A 16802-nucleotide genomic window follows, 5' to 3' on the forward strand; every position below is an offset into this window, starting at 1 on the left:
TCTTTTTGTTAATATGTAAATGACAATAGTATAAGGCTATGGCGTAAAAACATGGTCTATATTTACTTCTAAAATTGTTAGGGGTAAAAAAGACCATGTCCATAAGCCATAGCCTTATACTATTTATATTTACATATTAGCAAAAGAATTAGTCAAATCTGAAGGACAAATAGTTAAGAAAGTTGTTCATTAGCTGCAAATATCCTTCCCTCGTCAAGTGCAAGCTTCTTGCGTAGCCGCTCTTGGTGCTCAGAAAATCCCAAAAACAAATCCCTCTTATTACTAGCTATTTTGAATTCTTTAGTTCCTGAATGTACAACCTTCAAATTGTTGCTCGTTCCCCTCTTTGTTTTATGCAAAAAAAAATCGTTATTATTACTCGAACCATAAGGAATAACATCTAAACAAGTTATGCATAAAATGTTACTTTTTTATTTTTTGGTATTTTTTTAATTACAATTTTACTTCAATATCTGTTGTACCCTTCTATTTTTTGGTATTTTTTTAATTACAATTTTACAACCATAACAGTTAATCTCATAGGTTAAAAAAAGTTTTATTGAACAAAAGAATAGGCATGCTTACATTGATCTTGTCATTTTCCCTCATTCCATGAATTGTACTTAAATGTGCATAGTTATACAAATAAATCTTATAATTGACCTTGAGAGTCCACATTGTCTGGCACCTTGAAATGCCTCCAGAATTTGCCATAGGATCTCTCCACTCTATGCCAGTGATCCCCTTCCTTCTCCTCTTCCCTCTTCCTTTCTCCACTCACTCTCAGCACTCTATTCCCTTCCACTTCTATCTTGATCTCATCTCTCTTCAACCCTGGCACATCTAGCATTATGACATGCCCTTCTGGTGTCTCCTTCCAATCCACTCTTGCATGTGATGATAGAGCTGTGAATGTTTCATCTTTGTCAACCCCAAATGGGATTTGCTCTAACACGCGAAATGGATCAGGGAAATGATTAGACCATAGATCAGCCAAGAGGGTATTTGGATGATTTGTGAATGGTAGCAGAGAGCCTTTTGCTTTGGATGGAAAACCAGCAAAAACAAGCAAGATCAGTGGTACTAGTACTAAAAAGTGCCTCATTTTGTACGTTGGAATGTGTATGTGCGGATGTGCCTTCTGTTTTGGTACTCAGAAAAGTATTGGAAAATTGAAAGCAATGAGACTATATGGGTTGGACTTTGGCTATATCTGAATTGTTTTTCTTGAAGCTGATTGAATATATAAGTTACAAGGTTATTGTATATATAAGGGAAGATAATGTGGTTCTTGAAAATTCGATGCCACATGCACTCTATATGGCAAAATAAAAGCGTTATAATCAATAGTGAAGTGTACGTACGTGTGTAGATACCTTGCTAAAGACATTTATAATTTTATATTTTTCATGACATGCTTTTTGGGTACTATTATAAAATTAAAAAATAAAAGGTATCAAATTAAATATAATATATATAATAAATATTATATTTCTTATTAAGTAATTTTGCATTTTAATTTCTTAATCATTAATTGTAATGACACTAGCTTGTGCTTGTCCATCAACAAAAGAAATTGAAAATGGCCTATTTCTAGTTTAGTGTAAACAAGGGGTGTGAATAATAAAGATAATATAATTCCATTAAACTATGTGAAAAAAACCTCAAAGATAGATGTGCAGGTAGACATATATATATATATATATATATATATATATATATATATATATATATATATATATATATATATATATATATATATATATGTACTCAGATAATTCTGAAACTGAAAATGACACTCCACTACAAGCTTTGTTCAGTGTCTCCGTCAAACCCTAATCTTTCTTCCACATTAATAATTTTTGGTAATTTGTTTTAAAATTAATACTTACATTTTCCCTTCACATATGGCTTGTCTTCTTCTTCCTCTTCTTCACTGTCCTAGGTGCACCTTTCTCCTTTCTCTTCTTCACCATCTCTTCCAACCAAATTGCTGCTACAGGTGCACCTTTTACAAAACAACGACATACTAAAAAAATCAATCAACCAACAACTGAGATCCTTATAAAAACATAACCAAGAAATGAGAAAATGAAACAAAAAAAAAAGAAGAAAAAAATCAAAACAACCAAAAAATCCACCAGAGGTGGGTTCGATGGCTAAGGGAGAAGGGGAGGAAGGAAATATGGCAAGTTTAATCTCCTTTATCAGTAAAAACTAACATTCTAACAATTAATATTTGTTGATGAAAAAGGAAAAACAAAAAAAATCCAATTATTATTTCCCAAGCGGAGCTCTAAATCAAGCTCCTCATCATGGTGGTGGCGGCCATGACCATGATGGGTTGAAGAGTCGTTTGTGGGTGGTTCTTGTTCCACTTTCCCAGAATAAGAAGAAGAGAAACCATTATTATTCCTCCCTACAGCAGGAGGAGCAGGCTGAGAACATGTATCATTTTATTTTAATTAAAATTTGTGCTTTTCTTTCTTGAAAGATGAATATATATTGTACGTAATTTCCTCTTAATTAATGTAAATGGACATTTTAGATATTTTTCCTCATGTAGTGTCTATGTGGTGGCATCACTATAGACACTGGATGCACATCATATTTAATAGCTAGGTAGTATTAACTTTTAAACAGCTATCATCAATTTGGTAACATTGGAAGATGAAATAAAAAATTTAGATGAAAAAATATTACAACAAACAATAAAGATATTTAAAACTTTATCTCACCTTTTATAATATTAAAAATAGCAATAAATGTTTTAAAATAATTATTGGTGGCATTGAGAATTGTAAAAAAGATAAAATATTATCAGGAGATACTTTCATATTTATCCACTATTGGTAAGAAATATATTTATATTGAAATTTATTAAATTAAGTATAAATTGTTATTTTTAAGAGGAGGAGGAGGAGAGTGTAATTAATTAATTTTAATTTGTAGAATTGTGAAGAGGCCAGCCATGCATTTATGTTTATGCCTGGCTGTTTCTTCTCTTATCTTTTGAATTTAATGGGGAAATAGTACAAGGCACATGCATGCTTTAAACAAGCTAGAAAAATAAGAGATCCTCACGATCATTTATCTAGCCAGCTTAGACAATAGCTGCCACTCACATGCCCTCAGCTTTCCACAGTAGTAATGACATCTTACTTTATTGCAACATTGCCACACATATATGCATCTATCTTTCTAGTTTCCTTTGTTAGGTCTCTTTCCTTTGCCAGCCCCATTCACTTTGTTGCGGCTATATCAACCCAGAATTCAATCTTGCCATATCCAATTTCTAACTATTTAATTCAACTGCATACCTACATCCCAAAAGGAAGAGCTAGGGCGCGGGAAAAGGTTAAGTGGAGTCAATTAAAATTTGTTTGCTATGCTGGAATCAATTACCAAGTTTATAACTAATTTTATACATTTCCTATTATTTTTTACAAATTACATATTTTTCTAATTTATATACCTTTTGGTTCCTCCTCTAGTCCTTCTCAGTTCTTCCAGGTTCTGGTAGTCAACATTCAGAATAATTTTTCGATATTCTTCAGTTGCACACACATTATTTATGTTAACTAATTCTATTGGCAGAGCTCTCAACTAACTAAAAAAGGTGATTTTTCCTTAATTCATTCAGAATAATCGAATCATTCATTTTTAATAGGATTTTGATCGAAAACCAAACCAATTTACCAATAGGTTCAGCAAAAGAACCTACTGAAGTCAACATTCATGCTCATCTAAACAACTACTTTCCAGCTTTGCCAAATACTTTACAACTCCTACGCAGAGGATTCAGGATGGCATTTATTGACAGAACATGACCAATATGAGATTATCTTATATGAGATTATCTTATATATAATTGAAACATATTATTCTTATGACATGAAGGACCAAATGCCTTAGCCAAACCATATACTTCAAGACTGCTAGTCACTTCAATAGACGATAGCAATATATCAACATAATTAATATTCATGGAGTCTATGATGCCAATTTTAGATTTCAGTTTAAAAAAACTAATTGACACTAGATAAAGTAGCTCAATAGATATATAAGTTAAACTCAAAGAATTGGAATAATCTATGTCGGACTTTTTAACAACCAAGATATGATTGATACCAGAAAATACATGTCTTTCAAGTTTCACCATGATCCATATTATACTCAAGTTTAGAAAATAAAATATATGTTTCATATATGCATAAATGTTATGCAACCACAGTTTTTCAATTTCAGGGTTAGGTTCATTCTTATATACCAAAAATTTGTAGATGATTAATAAAGAATTCATCTCATAGAGGCAACCACAGTTTTCTCATTACATGATGAATAAAGAAATAATCTCATAGAGGAAATCACACTTTTTCGATTTCAGGGTCAAGGCCATTCTTGTATATTGGAATTTTGCAGATTATGTGTGTTTCTGTTTGAGAAACATGCTTTTCAATTTCAGAATAGGTTTCATTTTACTCTCTGAATGCAACAATGTGTGTGTTTCTATTTATGTGTATCATATATAAGTGCTGCATAACCACTGAATGCATAGAGAAACAATGCTAACAATTTGTGTGCAGTAATCGTTACTTGGTGACTACTTAAGACTGCATGTATTTTGTTTCAGCAGGGTCATTCGAATGACGACACCCCCTCCATCTCCCACACAGTCCGAGATTCCTTCTGATGGGACGTCTAGGAAAACTAGACAAGCCACTCGGCTAAGAAGGTTGACAGCAAGAACATTGGAGCAAGCAAGGGCAACAGTCAGTGTGAATCCAGCGACTGGTAGAGGATCCGGACCTCACAAGGATCAGTTTCACAGTTACCTTGGAGTTGTGGCACGAGACAAGATTCCAATTGTTCATGCTAGCTGGAATGATGTACCTGAAACACTGAAGAACATGATATGGGATGACATATTGGTAAGTCCCTCATGCTGGTCATTTAATATTTGTTACACACATTCATGTTTATGCTTTTTTGTTTGACACACATGTTTTGTAGGCAAAATTCGACATCCCCGAGGGTGATAATGCCAAAAAGAAGGTGATGTCAACTGTGGCAACGCGTTGGAGGCAATTTAAGTCGGCGTTGACAACTAAATATGTGTATGGTAACACTGACGGCCAAGCAAAAGATGATCCTTTGGTTAAATATGGCATTAATGAAAAAGATTGGGCCGAGTTTGCAAAAATGAGGCAAACCCCTACCTGGCAGGTTATTTCCAGTTTTAATGTTTTGAGTATGTTACAAACTGTTAATGCTTTTCCTTGGAATAAATGTTTTGCATCATAGTTGACAAATGCTTATTTTTTGATTTCAAGGGGATACGGAAAAAGGCACAAGAAATTCAAAAGTATAATGACTCTCCGCACCTGTTGTCTAGGGGAGGCTATGAGCTGCTAGAAAAAAAATTAATGGCTGAAAAAAGGAAGATACGAGAAGAACAAGCAGCATTTACCGAGGACCCTTCATTGTACCTCCCACCATCACCAATTTCTAGACACGAGAAATGGAAGAGTGCACGCACAAAACAATATGGCCAGATGACATCTCAAGCCGCCAAAGAAATTGCTGACAAAATTGTAAGCAACTCTTATCATTAATTGTTACTGACAAACAAATCAAAGTTTTAAATGACAACTTCCTTTATGCCTTGATCTTGTTTTGTGTTATATGAACAGGACTCTTTGGAAGAGCAAAGCAGGCAGGGCAGCATTGTGCCTTCCGGACGTGACGATATTTTGAACATGGCTATTGGAAGACCGGAGCATCCTGGTCGTGTACGTGGGGCTGGGACAGGGGTTACAATTACGCAGTACTTTGGTCCATCATCGCGTCGGTCTACCAGTTCATCAAACATCACTGTAGAACAGTTGGCTAATATAATTGGTAACCTAAAAGAAGAATGGCAAAGACAGGCTGAACAAGAAAACATTAAAAGAGAGGAGGTGTGGATGAGGAGGGTTGAAGAGGAAAAACAGCGCACTATGGACACATTTAAAGGACAAATACAAGAAGCTATCAAGTTGGAGTTGTCACAAATTGTATCACAACATTCAGCCCCACTTCAGCCAAATGATATAGAAGTATTAGCAGCAAGGGTAAGCACGAAGGGAAGCTGTGTAGCAGCAGAGACAAATGCATTAGCTAAAAAACCCTCTGAGTTGAATGGTGACAATGTCGGCCTGCATGTAACCGTTGAGAACTCCAACAAATTAGTGGCAGTGGGCAAACGGTGCGACAGTTTTGGCACCATCCACAACGTGCCCTATGCTAATGATGTTGTTCGCGTGAGTGTGGTGGAAGTTATTTTCGGTGATGCGGAGGTTCCAATCCCTACATCAGAAATAAAGTTTGTCAAAGAAGCTTTAGGTAGTTTTGTTCCATGGCCAACACATTTGGTCAAACCCATCTTGCCTGAGGTACGTAATAACATTAATTCCTATAATTTAAAATGGTTACTTACGTAAGTCTTTTTTAAATGTTTTGTACTCCTGTAGGAAGCAGAGAAGGATGTGAGCTCACCATTGAAGACTGTTGAGGAGGAAAAGGCAGCTGAGGTTATTGATCCATTGGGAGAGTTGGTGAAGAACTTGTTCGACATTTACCAAAGGCCTGTTGAGGTGTCATGGGATGGTGCTAAATTTGGGATCAATAATGTCAAAGATGGCTTCTTCATCACACACGCTGATGTGAGCGAGATAATATTAGGAGACAAGTGTTTAAACATCTCCATTCTACAGCTATGGCTTATGTAAGTGTATACCCATATTAGCTCAAACATTTGTACACTGTAGAATTGAGTTAGCTACCTTAAATAACCTATTAACTGTATTTTATGACACCATGAATTTTACATAGGTTTATTCATGATTGGAGTGCGAGCATTGGTTATGGACCATTGTATGGGTTCCTTGAACCTCAGTGTATCCACAATGCAAGCAGTAGACGTCAAGAGTGTGAAAATTACATTGGAAGGTGGTTGAAGGAAGCAGGAAAACAAATTTACATAGCACCTTATTTAAACCAGTAAGTTGAGCAAATAATGTTGGTCGAGTACGGTAATGTTTAACATATTGACTTAATGAAGTATCTTTACCTGTTCAGGGCCCATTGGCAGCTCGTTGTATTGTGCCCAGGCGACAATGTAGTGGTTTGGTTTTGTTCTTTGAAGAAGAAGCCGGATGCTGCCATCAAGGGTGCAGTAAACAGGTTAGTGCTGCCTCTACCGTGCCTCAATACTCCTACAGCAAACCACCAATGATCGTAATGCTTTGTTTCTATTTTGAAAATAGTGCAATGAAATCAGTCACCAAAACTGCAGAGGGAAAGCCACCTCAGCATGGGCCTCAGTGGATTGAAGCAAAGGTACATGTTTATTTAAATTCCAAATGCCATATGGATGTCATTTCTGTTTGCGTTGACTGAATTCACAACGTAATGTGTGTGCGTATGTCGTGTAGAGTCATGTTCAAACAGGAAATTACGAGTGTGGATACTATGTTATGCAATGGATATGGTGCATCGTAAGTGGTGGATTGAAGGATGACTGGATTCACGTATGTTTCTGATTATTGATTTACTTGTTAATGTAATTAGACGTCATTACTTTTTACCTGATGCTATGTCATTTACTAATAAATTCATATATACATGTGCAGTGGTTTTCTGATCGATCACCGCTAACAGAAGAGACCATGACCACACTCCGGCATAAATGGGCGGCCTATTTTATCCAAATGAAGAAATGCGAACCAAGAAAAAATTTGATAACTTAGGAACAGTTTTCGTGTAGGTCGGAATTTTATTTGTCTGCTGAGAACAGTACATTGTTTAGATAACTTGAGTTGTATATTTAATTTAATTTTCTCTTAGCTTGAACAATTTCCTATCCAGCCCTTCAATGTGGCCGTGTGCCTTGAACAGTATATTGTTTCAGTTAATGCTTGAGTTGTATACTGAATTTAATTTTCTCTCTGCTTTTTGTTTCACTTAACATTTGATAACTAACTTTTTTGCTTGTACTTAATTGTCTATCATAATATTGTCGTGTCATTAACTTTTACTGCTACAATTGCTGACTTTAAACCCAGCTAGGTAACTTACACTCAGGGTGGTGCTGACAAGGACTACAAGGAGTGTTATGAATGTGGCTGATTTAGAGGTTCAGCTCCTCCAGAGCAAGAAAGGAAGACCAAGAGAAGAAGATCTAAGATAAGGAATTCCCAGCTTTTTCATTATTAATCCTTCTGTTATTTACATAGTATTTATAGATCCTAGGAAGGAATAATTTGCTTCTAGAATTGGTATAATCCTAGGAATATTACATAACTAATTCTGTTATGGCTGCTTCCCTTCAGATATGCAGCATCAGCAGGAGGATTGTGGAAGATTGCGTGAGCTGCAAAATTCTCACTAGATTCCTTCAGACGAAATCCTTCAAATAGGTGGGCTTTTTTACCTTTCTTTTGAGTATTATTTCCTTCTGCACCCCTGTGTTTGTGAGTTCACCCTCTGTCATTGCTGTTATGTCTCTGCTGCCCTCCATTGAAGCTTCTCTGTTCATAACAAGGAGGTACCCCCATGCCACCTCCTTTGTTTAAACCTGCAGGTGACCTGAAATTACCATCAGGGTGGTGGTCACTTTGTTGTTCCTCTAAATTACCATATTTAAGTCTATGATCTATTGGGTTTGTTTGTTCTTGTTGTTGCTACAGGGGGACACATCAACCAAGCTGTGACCTTCAACAGATCTTATTACAAGGTAATCACTTCAATGAACAAATGGTTGAGTCACTAGGGATCCTTAATTAAGCTCTGTGTCTTAATTTAATGACTTTAAAATCAACAGACATTATATATCATGCATGTATCCTTCTAAGAAGCATTTTCATCTGCTTTTACGATTTTCAAAGTGCTTATATCATCTTTTTATTCCTTAATTATGTGCTCTTATCATTAAATTTGACTAATTAAATGTATATTTCTCCCGATTATTATGATCAGGTTCAAATTATAGGACAATTGTGCACGTACTATAACCTGAACAGCCATCCACAAGGCTTGGGTTAAAAATAAAACCGTGGAACCAGCACATTATTACTGCACAATTTGCTGTTAAAAAAAAAAAAAACATTCCACGACGGTTCTAAGGAAACGACCGTCGTAGAAACGTGATGTTTCTAAGACGGACCTACAAAGCAAACCGTAGTAGTATTAATACAAGTCTACGACGGTCCATGTCATACAACCGTCGTAGAACACGTTTATCTCAATGACGGTGTTGTTACGTGACCGTAGTAGTATTAACACCGTCTCTTACGACGGTCGTCCGCAACAAAACACCGTTGTAGTGATAGGACCCTTCTACGACGGTTCTTGGAAGACAACCGTCGTAGTCTGTTGTTACTTCTACGACGGTGGGGTCCCCATGCCCGTCGTAGTCTGTTGTTACTTCTACGACGGGGCTGTTGACAGCCGTGTTTGAATTGTGGACCTTACTACGACGGTCCTTTGGAAACAACCGTCGTAGAACAATATTATGTCTACGACGGTGTTGTCCTTATGGCCGTCGTAGTCTCTAGTAAGTTCTAAAGACGGGGCTGACCGACAGCCCGTCTTAGAATTCTGTAATATCTACGACGGTTTTCTATAACCGTCTTTGAAAGCCATCGAATTTATTACGTCGTCGCAGACAACGACGGTCTTCAACCGACGTAGTATACCCATTTAAACCGACGTTGAATTCTGCTTTTGTAGTAGTGTGCAAGTCTGAGTCCAACGGTTCATTACTAAGAAACAGTAAATTGCTGCTTCATTTCTTCCCAAATATATATATATGCTGCAAAATGCAAATGCAAGTCTGAGTCCAAAGGTTCATTACTTTGCAGACCCCTCTATGTTTCAGGAAAAAACTAGCCATCTCCATTTACTGGTTGTTTCAGTGGGAGAGAACCCCTACCCCTATCATTTGGTTGCTCACATATTAAAAATTTAGCAACCACACGTTAAATTTTTTAACAAAAATTGTTAACATGATAATAATAACTTGTGACACTAACACTCTAAAACATGACTGGCAAAATTGTCTCTGGTTTCACGATAGCATGTTATGCTAGCACATTGTCAACTGACTCAGTTTCACATCACCATATGCATCAAACTACCACATCAAGCATATCGATCGGTACCACGTTATTATTAGCATGCCATATCAATACTTTTTGTTGACAATTTGTTGACAAATTAATCGAGAATTAAACTTACTAAATTTTAAAAACCTGAAGACTAAATGTGCAATTAATTGTTTTTGAGAAATTAAAATTGCACAATTCCAACTCCACTATTAGGCCAATCTTAGTAGGTTGTTATATAACTTTTTTGAAAGTAACATGAAGTATTTTATATTTTATAAATATGTTAAGGTTAAATTTTATTTTACTAGGACATTTTATATTTTTATGGAACAAAATATTTTTTTTATGCAGAATTGATAAAATAAATACTCTTATAAATTACATATTTTGATTCATTTCATAGGATTATTTTAAGTTGTTAAACCTTCATAGAAAGGAACTAATTTGGGGGAAAAATACTTAATTTACAAGTTTCGGCTCATACACAATCTCAAGTCTATGGAATTAAGAATCCATGACCTCACTAGTTGATCTTTAGATAGCCAAGATTCATACCCTAAAGACTTCTGGTTTGGAAGAGAAATTTCTTCATCAATGAAACGGTGTTAATTTAGATTTTCTACCAAGAACAAGAGTTATACCAAGGAAGGTTATGGAGGAGTTATAAGATTTGTCTTGTGGTGAAAGGAAAAAGAAAAGGAGGAAGAGAGATTGCAATCTCCCTATATTAACAAAAATTAAGAATATTAATAATTATCATTTGCCAATAAAAAAAACTAGAAATTAAGGTTATTGAATTCATTTAGCACAACATAGCTCAATAGTTGATTAGGATTTTGACTTGAATTCTATCCCAGGAGCCACACTAATAACTTGTCCAATTCGGAAGATTGAAGAAAACTTCAGTAAATTGTCTTAATATTTGTTTAATTTTTTTTTATTATCCTGAATGTCATTGTGAAATGTTCCAAGGTTTGAGAAAAGAAAAGGAAAAAAAATAAAGAAACTGAGAAGGTTTGCAGGAAAAAGAAATTTGCCATACGAATAGAACGCTGATTTCGTTCATGTGTCGTATTTTGCTATGAAATGCAGTGCCTATTTCGCTGGATATTAACATTAAAAGCGATTTTGCGTGTTTTGGTCTGCTCCCGAGAACTTATTTGAATGCATTCTGTGATGATATTTGCAAATGTTGAATCCGTCTTAGTAATTTAAATTCATGTGAAATTTGTAATGTTTTCCATCCTTTGATGATTTTTGTAACAAATTTCATGGTAAATTAAAAGGAAAAATATTAATACAGGCAGCTCTGATTACGCGTTATTCATGCATGTCATTTCAATTTTTTCATATTATTGTTTTTTTTTGTTTTTGTTCTTCTGTATTATGCGAACCAATATTTGCGCTGTTTGAAGTTGTTAACGTGTTGTGTTGGTATAAGAATTGAATTCAAACCTCCAAAGACATAAAATTTATTGTGTTCTCTAATCTCTGATTTTTTTATATTTTTTTTTACAATAATCTGTGATTCTTATTAACTAAGAAATATTAAACTGTTGCTTCATTTCCCAAATATGTATACTGCGAATTCAAATCTAACGGTTCATTACTTTGCGGACCCTACTGCACTTCAGCTAGATTATCAGTATCATGAAATATAAAATGAAGTGAATTCTTCCATTACTTTATATTTTTAATAATGCATATATACGACACGAAAACCAAAAATTAACACTTGATTTAGACTTTAGCCTTTATTAAATTAATTATTTTCTAACTAGAATTAATAGAACAAGTTATATTTGTCTTTTTTGTATCTAATACTTATTACACTCAACACCATTTTTTATTTTCACATAGACAAAATTCTCTAATTATTTAAATTTCATTACATCCATCATGTGTTCCTCAATGGGATTAGGTCTGTCATTACAATTCGACATAGAATTGGAATGATGAGGTTATTATTTTTTTCTTCTAAAATTACCCCATCGTTTCCCTTTCTTTAGTTTCCAACGCAGAACATGAATATATAAAAAAAAAATCAGAAATTTACTATCTATCGTCGGTAAGAGACCAACCCTGAGTCGCAGTTCTATTCCTACACTTACACCAAATCCTTTCACCAAAGCAACATAACAACCAACAACACAAAAGTATTTTAAAACCTCTCTCACTCTCTTAATCTATTAACATAATATGAAAAAGAAATTTTTTAGCCAACAACAATTCATACTTTTTTTATGAAACAATCCTGAACAATTCTAAACCATGTATGAGCATCGTGTAATATTAAAATTCAACAATCTATATATCAGAATGGTTTTCATTATCCGAAAGAAAGTTCAGCCCAAATGGAAAATTAAAAAAGAAAACCAGCAACAACAAATTAATTAATAGACGTTTCATGAAGCTTGGTGCATTACAAATCTGAACATGCATGTGCAACGGAGGAAAAACACATTGAATTACAAATTCAAACAAGTTGAATTCAAATGGAGGTTTCCCTATGTTATTGGTTTTGTTAAGAGACGAGCCAACCAGCGAGGTTGCCCATGAGCTTTCTAGGGTATTTGTAATAATTTGGTCATAACATTTTGAAATTTTGTAACGCTCATCAGTTTTTAAAGCCAAATTGAATGGCTGTTAATGGATGATAATGACCAATAATGAATTGTAACAGCCAATAATGAGTGGTAATGGCTTGTAAATGTATTCTTGATGGTAGAATGCCTATATAAGCACATGAATTTAATCCCTGAGCTCATCCCTTCGAATTCAGTCTTATACACCATCTAGAGAGTGGAAGAAAGAGAGCTTGGAAGAACAAAACAAGAAACTCTTCATAGCAATGGCCGGAGGTATGTTTTGATTTGTAATTTCCGCATTTTGTTAATAACCTGTGTTTCTCTGGTAGTTTGTAATATCACAGGTTAAAAGAGATTTGTTCTAACATTTGGTATCAGAGCGAAAATTGCCTCTGCCTTGTCCATTTTTGGTTTTCGGTATTTTTCCGATTTGATTTCGTTTATGGTATGAAGGGCCTCGTTTCTTAAAAATAAGATTAGAAATCTATATTTCGTTTGATTTCCTTAATTTTGGCTTTTGAATCGTGAAAAATGGTGTCCAAATGAATGAAAAACGACCGGGTCTGCGTATGGGTCGGGTTTGACCCGCTAAAGGTTGAAGATGATGAACAGTATTATAAAAAAAAAATCCAACGTTTTGCGCTAAATGGGTGTCAAACCCTTGACTCCTAGAATGCAGTAATACAAGTAGACCATTAAACCAGTAAAGCTTTTTTGATATGTAGTCGTTTTTAATACGTTATATACTCATTCTGCTTTACAGTTTTGGAAATTTTGATTTAATTTATGCATGAATATATTCTGGAAATTTTTTATTCTATGCATATATATATATATGAAATCAAATGCATAATATTATGTTTCAAATAAAATTATATGAGAATCTTATTCATAATTATATTGTATCTTGATTTTGAAATGCAAAATACTATTTATTGTCATATAATAAAGTTTTATGTCTAAGTGATCTTTATAATTTTGATTAATTATGGATTAGCCACAGCATCTATATTTGATTAAAATTATATATTAAGTTGCTTAAAAATCATATAAGGAATTAGACATAATATTGTAATTAATTATACTTATATCATGAATTTTATCTCACAAGAATTTTTATTATATCTGTATAATTAATTGGGATAAAATGACGTATTATTTTTCATAATTTACCCACAAGCATCATGATGTATGTATAATTTGTCGATTTTATCATAAAGTAAATATTTACGATATAAATTAAATTATTTTCATGTTGTACCCGTAAAGCATGAATATTGAGCAAATAATTTGATTATTCTATCATAAGGTTTAATTGTTTCTTATTGAATTAAAAATTTAGCCCACACGCAATTTTTATGTCACAAGATTCAATTTTATGGTATGTTTACATTGGTAAAAGATACAATTAAGATTAGTATGTCTCAAATTTTGACATAAGCCTTTGAATTTTGCAGCTTCTCAAACTATTAGTTTTTCTGATATTCAATGTGATGTTCCCGAACTCAAAGGAGATAACTATAAGATATGGAAGGAGAGAATTCTTTTACAATTGGGGTGGATGGACATAGATTATGCTATAAGGAAAGACGAACCACCTGCAGTCACAAATGAAAGTAGCCCAGCTGACGTTGCGCTATATGAGCGGTGGGAGCGATCCAACCGGCTCAGCGTGATGTTCATCAAGACTAAAATCTCGACTGGGATACGTGGTTCTGTTGACCAGCATGAAAAGGTCCGAGACTTGCTTAAGGCCATTGATGATCAGTTCACCACTTCAGATAAGACTTTAGCAAGCACCTTGATCATGAAGTTCTCTTCTCTTCGGTTCACCAGTGTGAAAGGTGTGCGTGAGTACAACATGAAAATGCGAGATATTTCAGCTCAACTTAAGAAACTAGAGGTTGATATGTCTGAGTCTTTCCTAGTGCATTTCATTTTGAACACCCTTCTGCATGAATATGGGCCATTTAAGATTTCCTACAACACACATAAAGATAAATGGTCTATCAATGAATTAATGACCATGTGTGTTCAGGAAGAAGAAAGGCTTGTAATGGAGATGGGTGAGAGTGCATTGCTGACTACTGCTGCTTATGGGAAGAAGAAAGCAATTAAGTCTCAAGCTTATCAGAAGGGGAATGGTAAAATACCACCTCAAGCTGATATTAAGAAGGTGGCAAAGTGTTTCTTTTGCAAGAAGAAGGGACACATGAAGAAGAATTGCCCCGGGTTCCAGAAATGGCTTGAGAAGAAAGGTAAATCAATCTCATTAGTATGTTATGAATCTAATATGGTTAGTGTTAATATTAACACCTGGTGGATTGATTCTGGATCTACTATTCATATTGCAAATTCTTTACAGGGTATGCAAAACCTAAGGAAACCAGTGGGAAGTGAGCAAAGCATTTTATCAGGCAATAAGCTAGGCTCACATGTGGAGGCCATTGGAACTTGCATTTTGACTTTAAGTAGTGGCTTTATTTTAAAATTAGAAAGGACTTTTTATGTACCAAGTTTTTCCCGAAACTTGATTTCTATTTCAAGGCTTGTACCGTTTGGATATTCCTTTAATTTCAAAGGCAATAATTCTGAATGTGTTGAGAATGGTATATTGTCTGATGGTCTTTATCTTCTTGGTTTACAAAATAATGCCACTTATAGTTCTATGCATGTTCAAACTGGTATTAAAAGGTGTAATATTAATGAGAATTCCTCTATGTTATGGCACCGGAGATTAGGACATATCTCCATTGAGAGGATTAAAAGGTTAGTGAAAGATGGGGTACTCAATACTCTAGATTTTGCTGACTTTAAGACTTGTGTGGACTGCATTAAGGGTAAGCAGACCAACATGTCTAAGAAAGGTGCTAACAGGAGTTCAAGCATATTAGAAATAATTCATACTGATATTTGTTGTCCAGATATGAATGCACGTGGTCAGAAATATTTTATCACCTTTATAAATGATTATTCACGATATATGAATGTTTATTTGCTTCATAACAAATACGAAGCATTGGATGCCTTCAAAGTCTTTAAGGCTGAAGTTGAGAACCAACGTGGCAAGCAAATAAAAATAGTGAGATCAGATAGAGGTGGAGAATACTATGGTAGATATACTGAGAATGGACAAGCACCTGGTCCCTTTGCAAAGTTTCTTCAAGAATATGGTATTGTTGCCCAATACACTATGTCTGGTTCTCCGAATCAGAATGGTGTGGCAGAAAGAAGGAACCAAACATTATTGGACATGGTGCGGAGTATGCTTAGCAACTCCAATCTTCCTAAATCCTTGTGGGCTGAAGCACTAAAGACGGCAGTGTATATATTAAATCGTGTTCCAACCAAGGTTGTCTCAAAGACACCTTTTGAGTTATTTAAAGGTTGGAAACCGAGTTTGAAACATATGCGCGTTTGGGGTTGTCCGTCTGAGGTGAGAATATATAACTCACAAGAGAAGAAACCTGACCCGAGGACCATTAGTGGGTATTTCATTGGATATGCCGAAAGGTCTAAAGGTTATAGGTTTTATTGTCCACATCATATTACTAGGATTGTGGAATCAAGAAATGCCAAATTTATTGAAAATGATTTGATCAGTGGGAGTGATCAATTGAGGGACTTAGGTTCTGAAATTGATTATATAGAATCTCAACCTTCCACGTCAAATGAAACATTGGTTGTAATTCATACCCCTCAAGTTCAAAGGGATGATGAACAACACATGATTGGCATTCCACAAACTGTTGTTGATAATCCAGTAGATCAAGTTGATCATCAAATTCATGAAAATGATGAACAACCAGTTGAACAACATGATCCCCAAGAAAATGTTGATGCAACATTAAGGAGGTCTACTAGAGTAAGAAAATCAGTTATTCCTAGTGATTATATTGTATATTTGCAAGAATCTGACTATAATATTGGAGCTGAAAATGATCCTGAAACTTTTGATCAAGCCATGAGTTGTAAAGAGTCAAATTTATGGTATGATGCCATGAAGGATGAGATGAGTTCCATGCAGAGTAACAAAGTTTGGAACCTTGTAGAGTTGCCTAATGGG

At 34.8% G+C, this 16802-nt stretch overlaps 1 protein-coding gene across 1 annotated transcript; it reads right to left on the bottom strand.

Moving 5' to 3' along the window:
- Nucleotides 1-608: 608 nt before the first annotated feature.
- LOC100810287 (22.7 kDa class IV heat shock protein) lies at nucleotides 609-1324 on the bottom strand. The gene has a single exon (XM_006597707.4). The coding sequence runs from the start codon at nucleotides 1103-1105 to the stop codon at nucleotides 653-655; it is 453 nt and encodes a 150-aa protein (XP_006597770.1). The 5' UTR covers nucleotides 1106-1324; the 3' UTR covers nucleotides 609-652.
- Between the last annotated feature and the right edge of the window lie 15478 nt (nucleotides 1325-16802).

Source organism: Glycine max, chromosome 15 (genome assembly GCF_000004515.6).
Source record: "Glycine max cultivar Williams 82 chromosome 15, Glycine_max_v4.0, whole genome shotgun sequence".
In the NCBI taxonomy this organism is placed as follows: domain Eukaryota; kingdom Viridiplantae; phylum Streptophyta; class Magnoliopsida; order Fabales; family Fabaceae; genus Glycine; species Glycine max.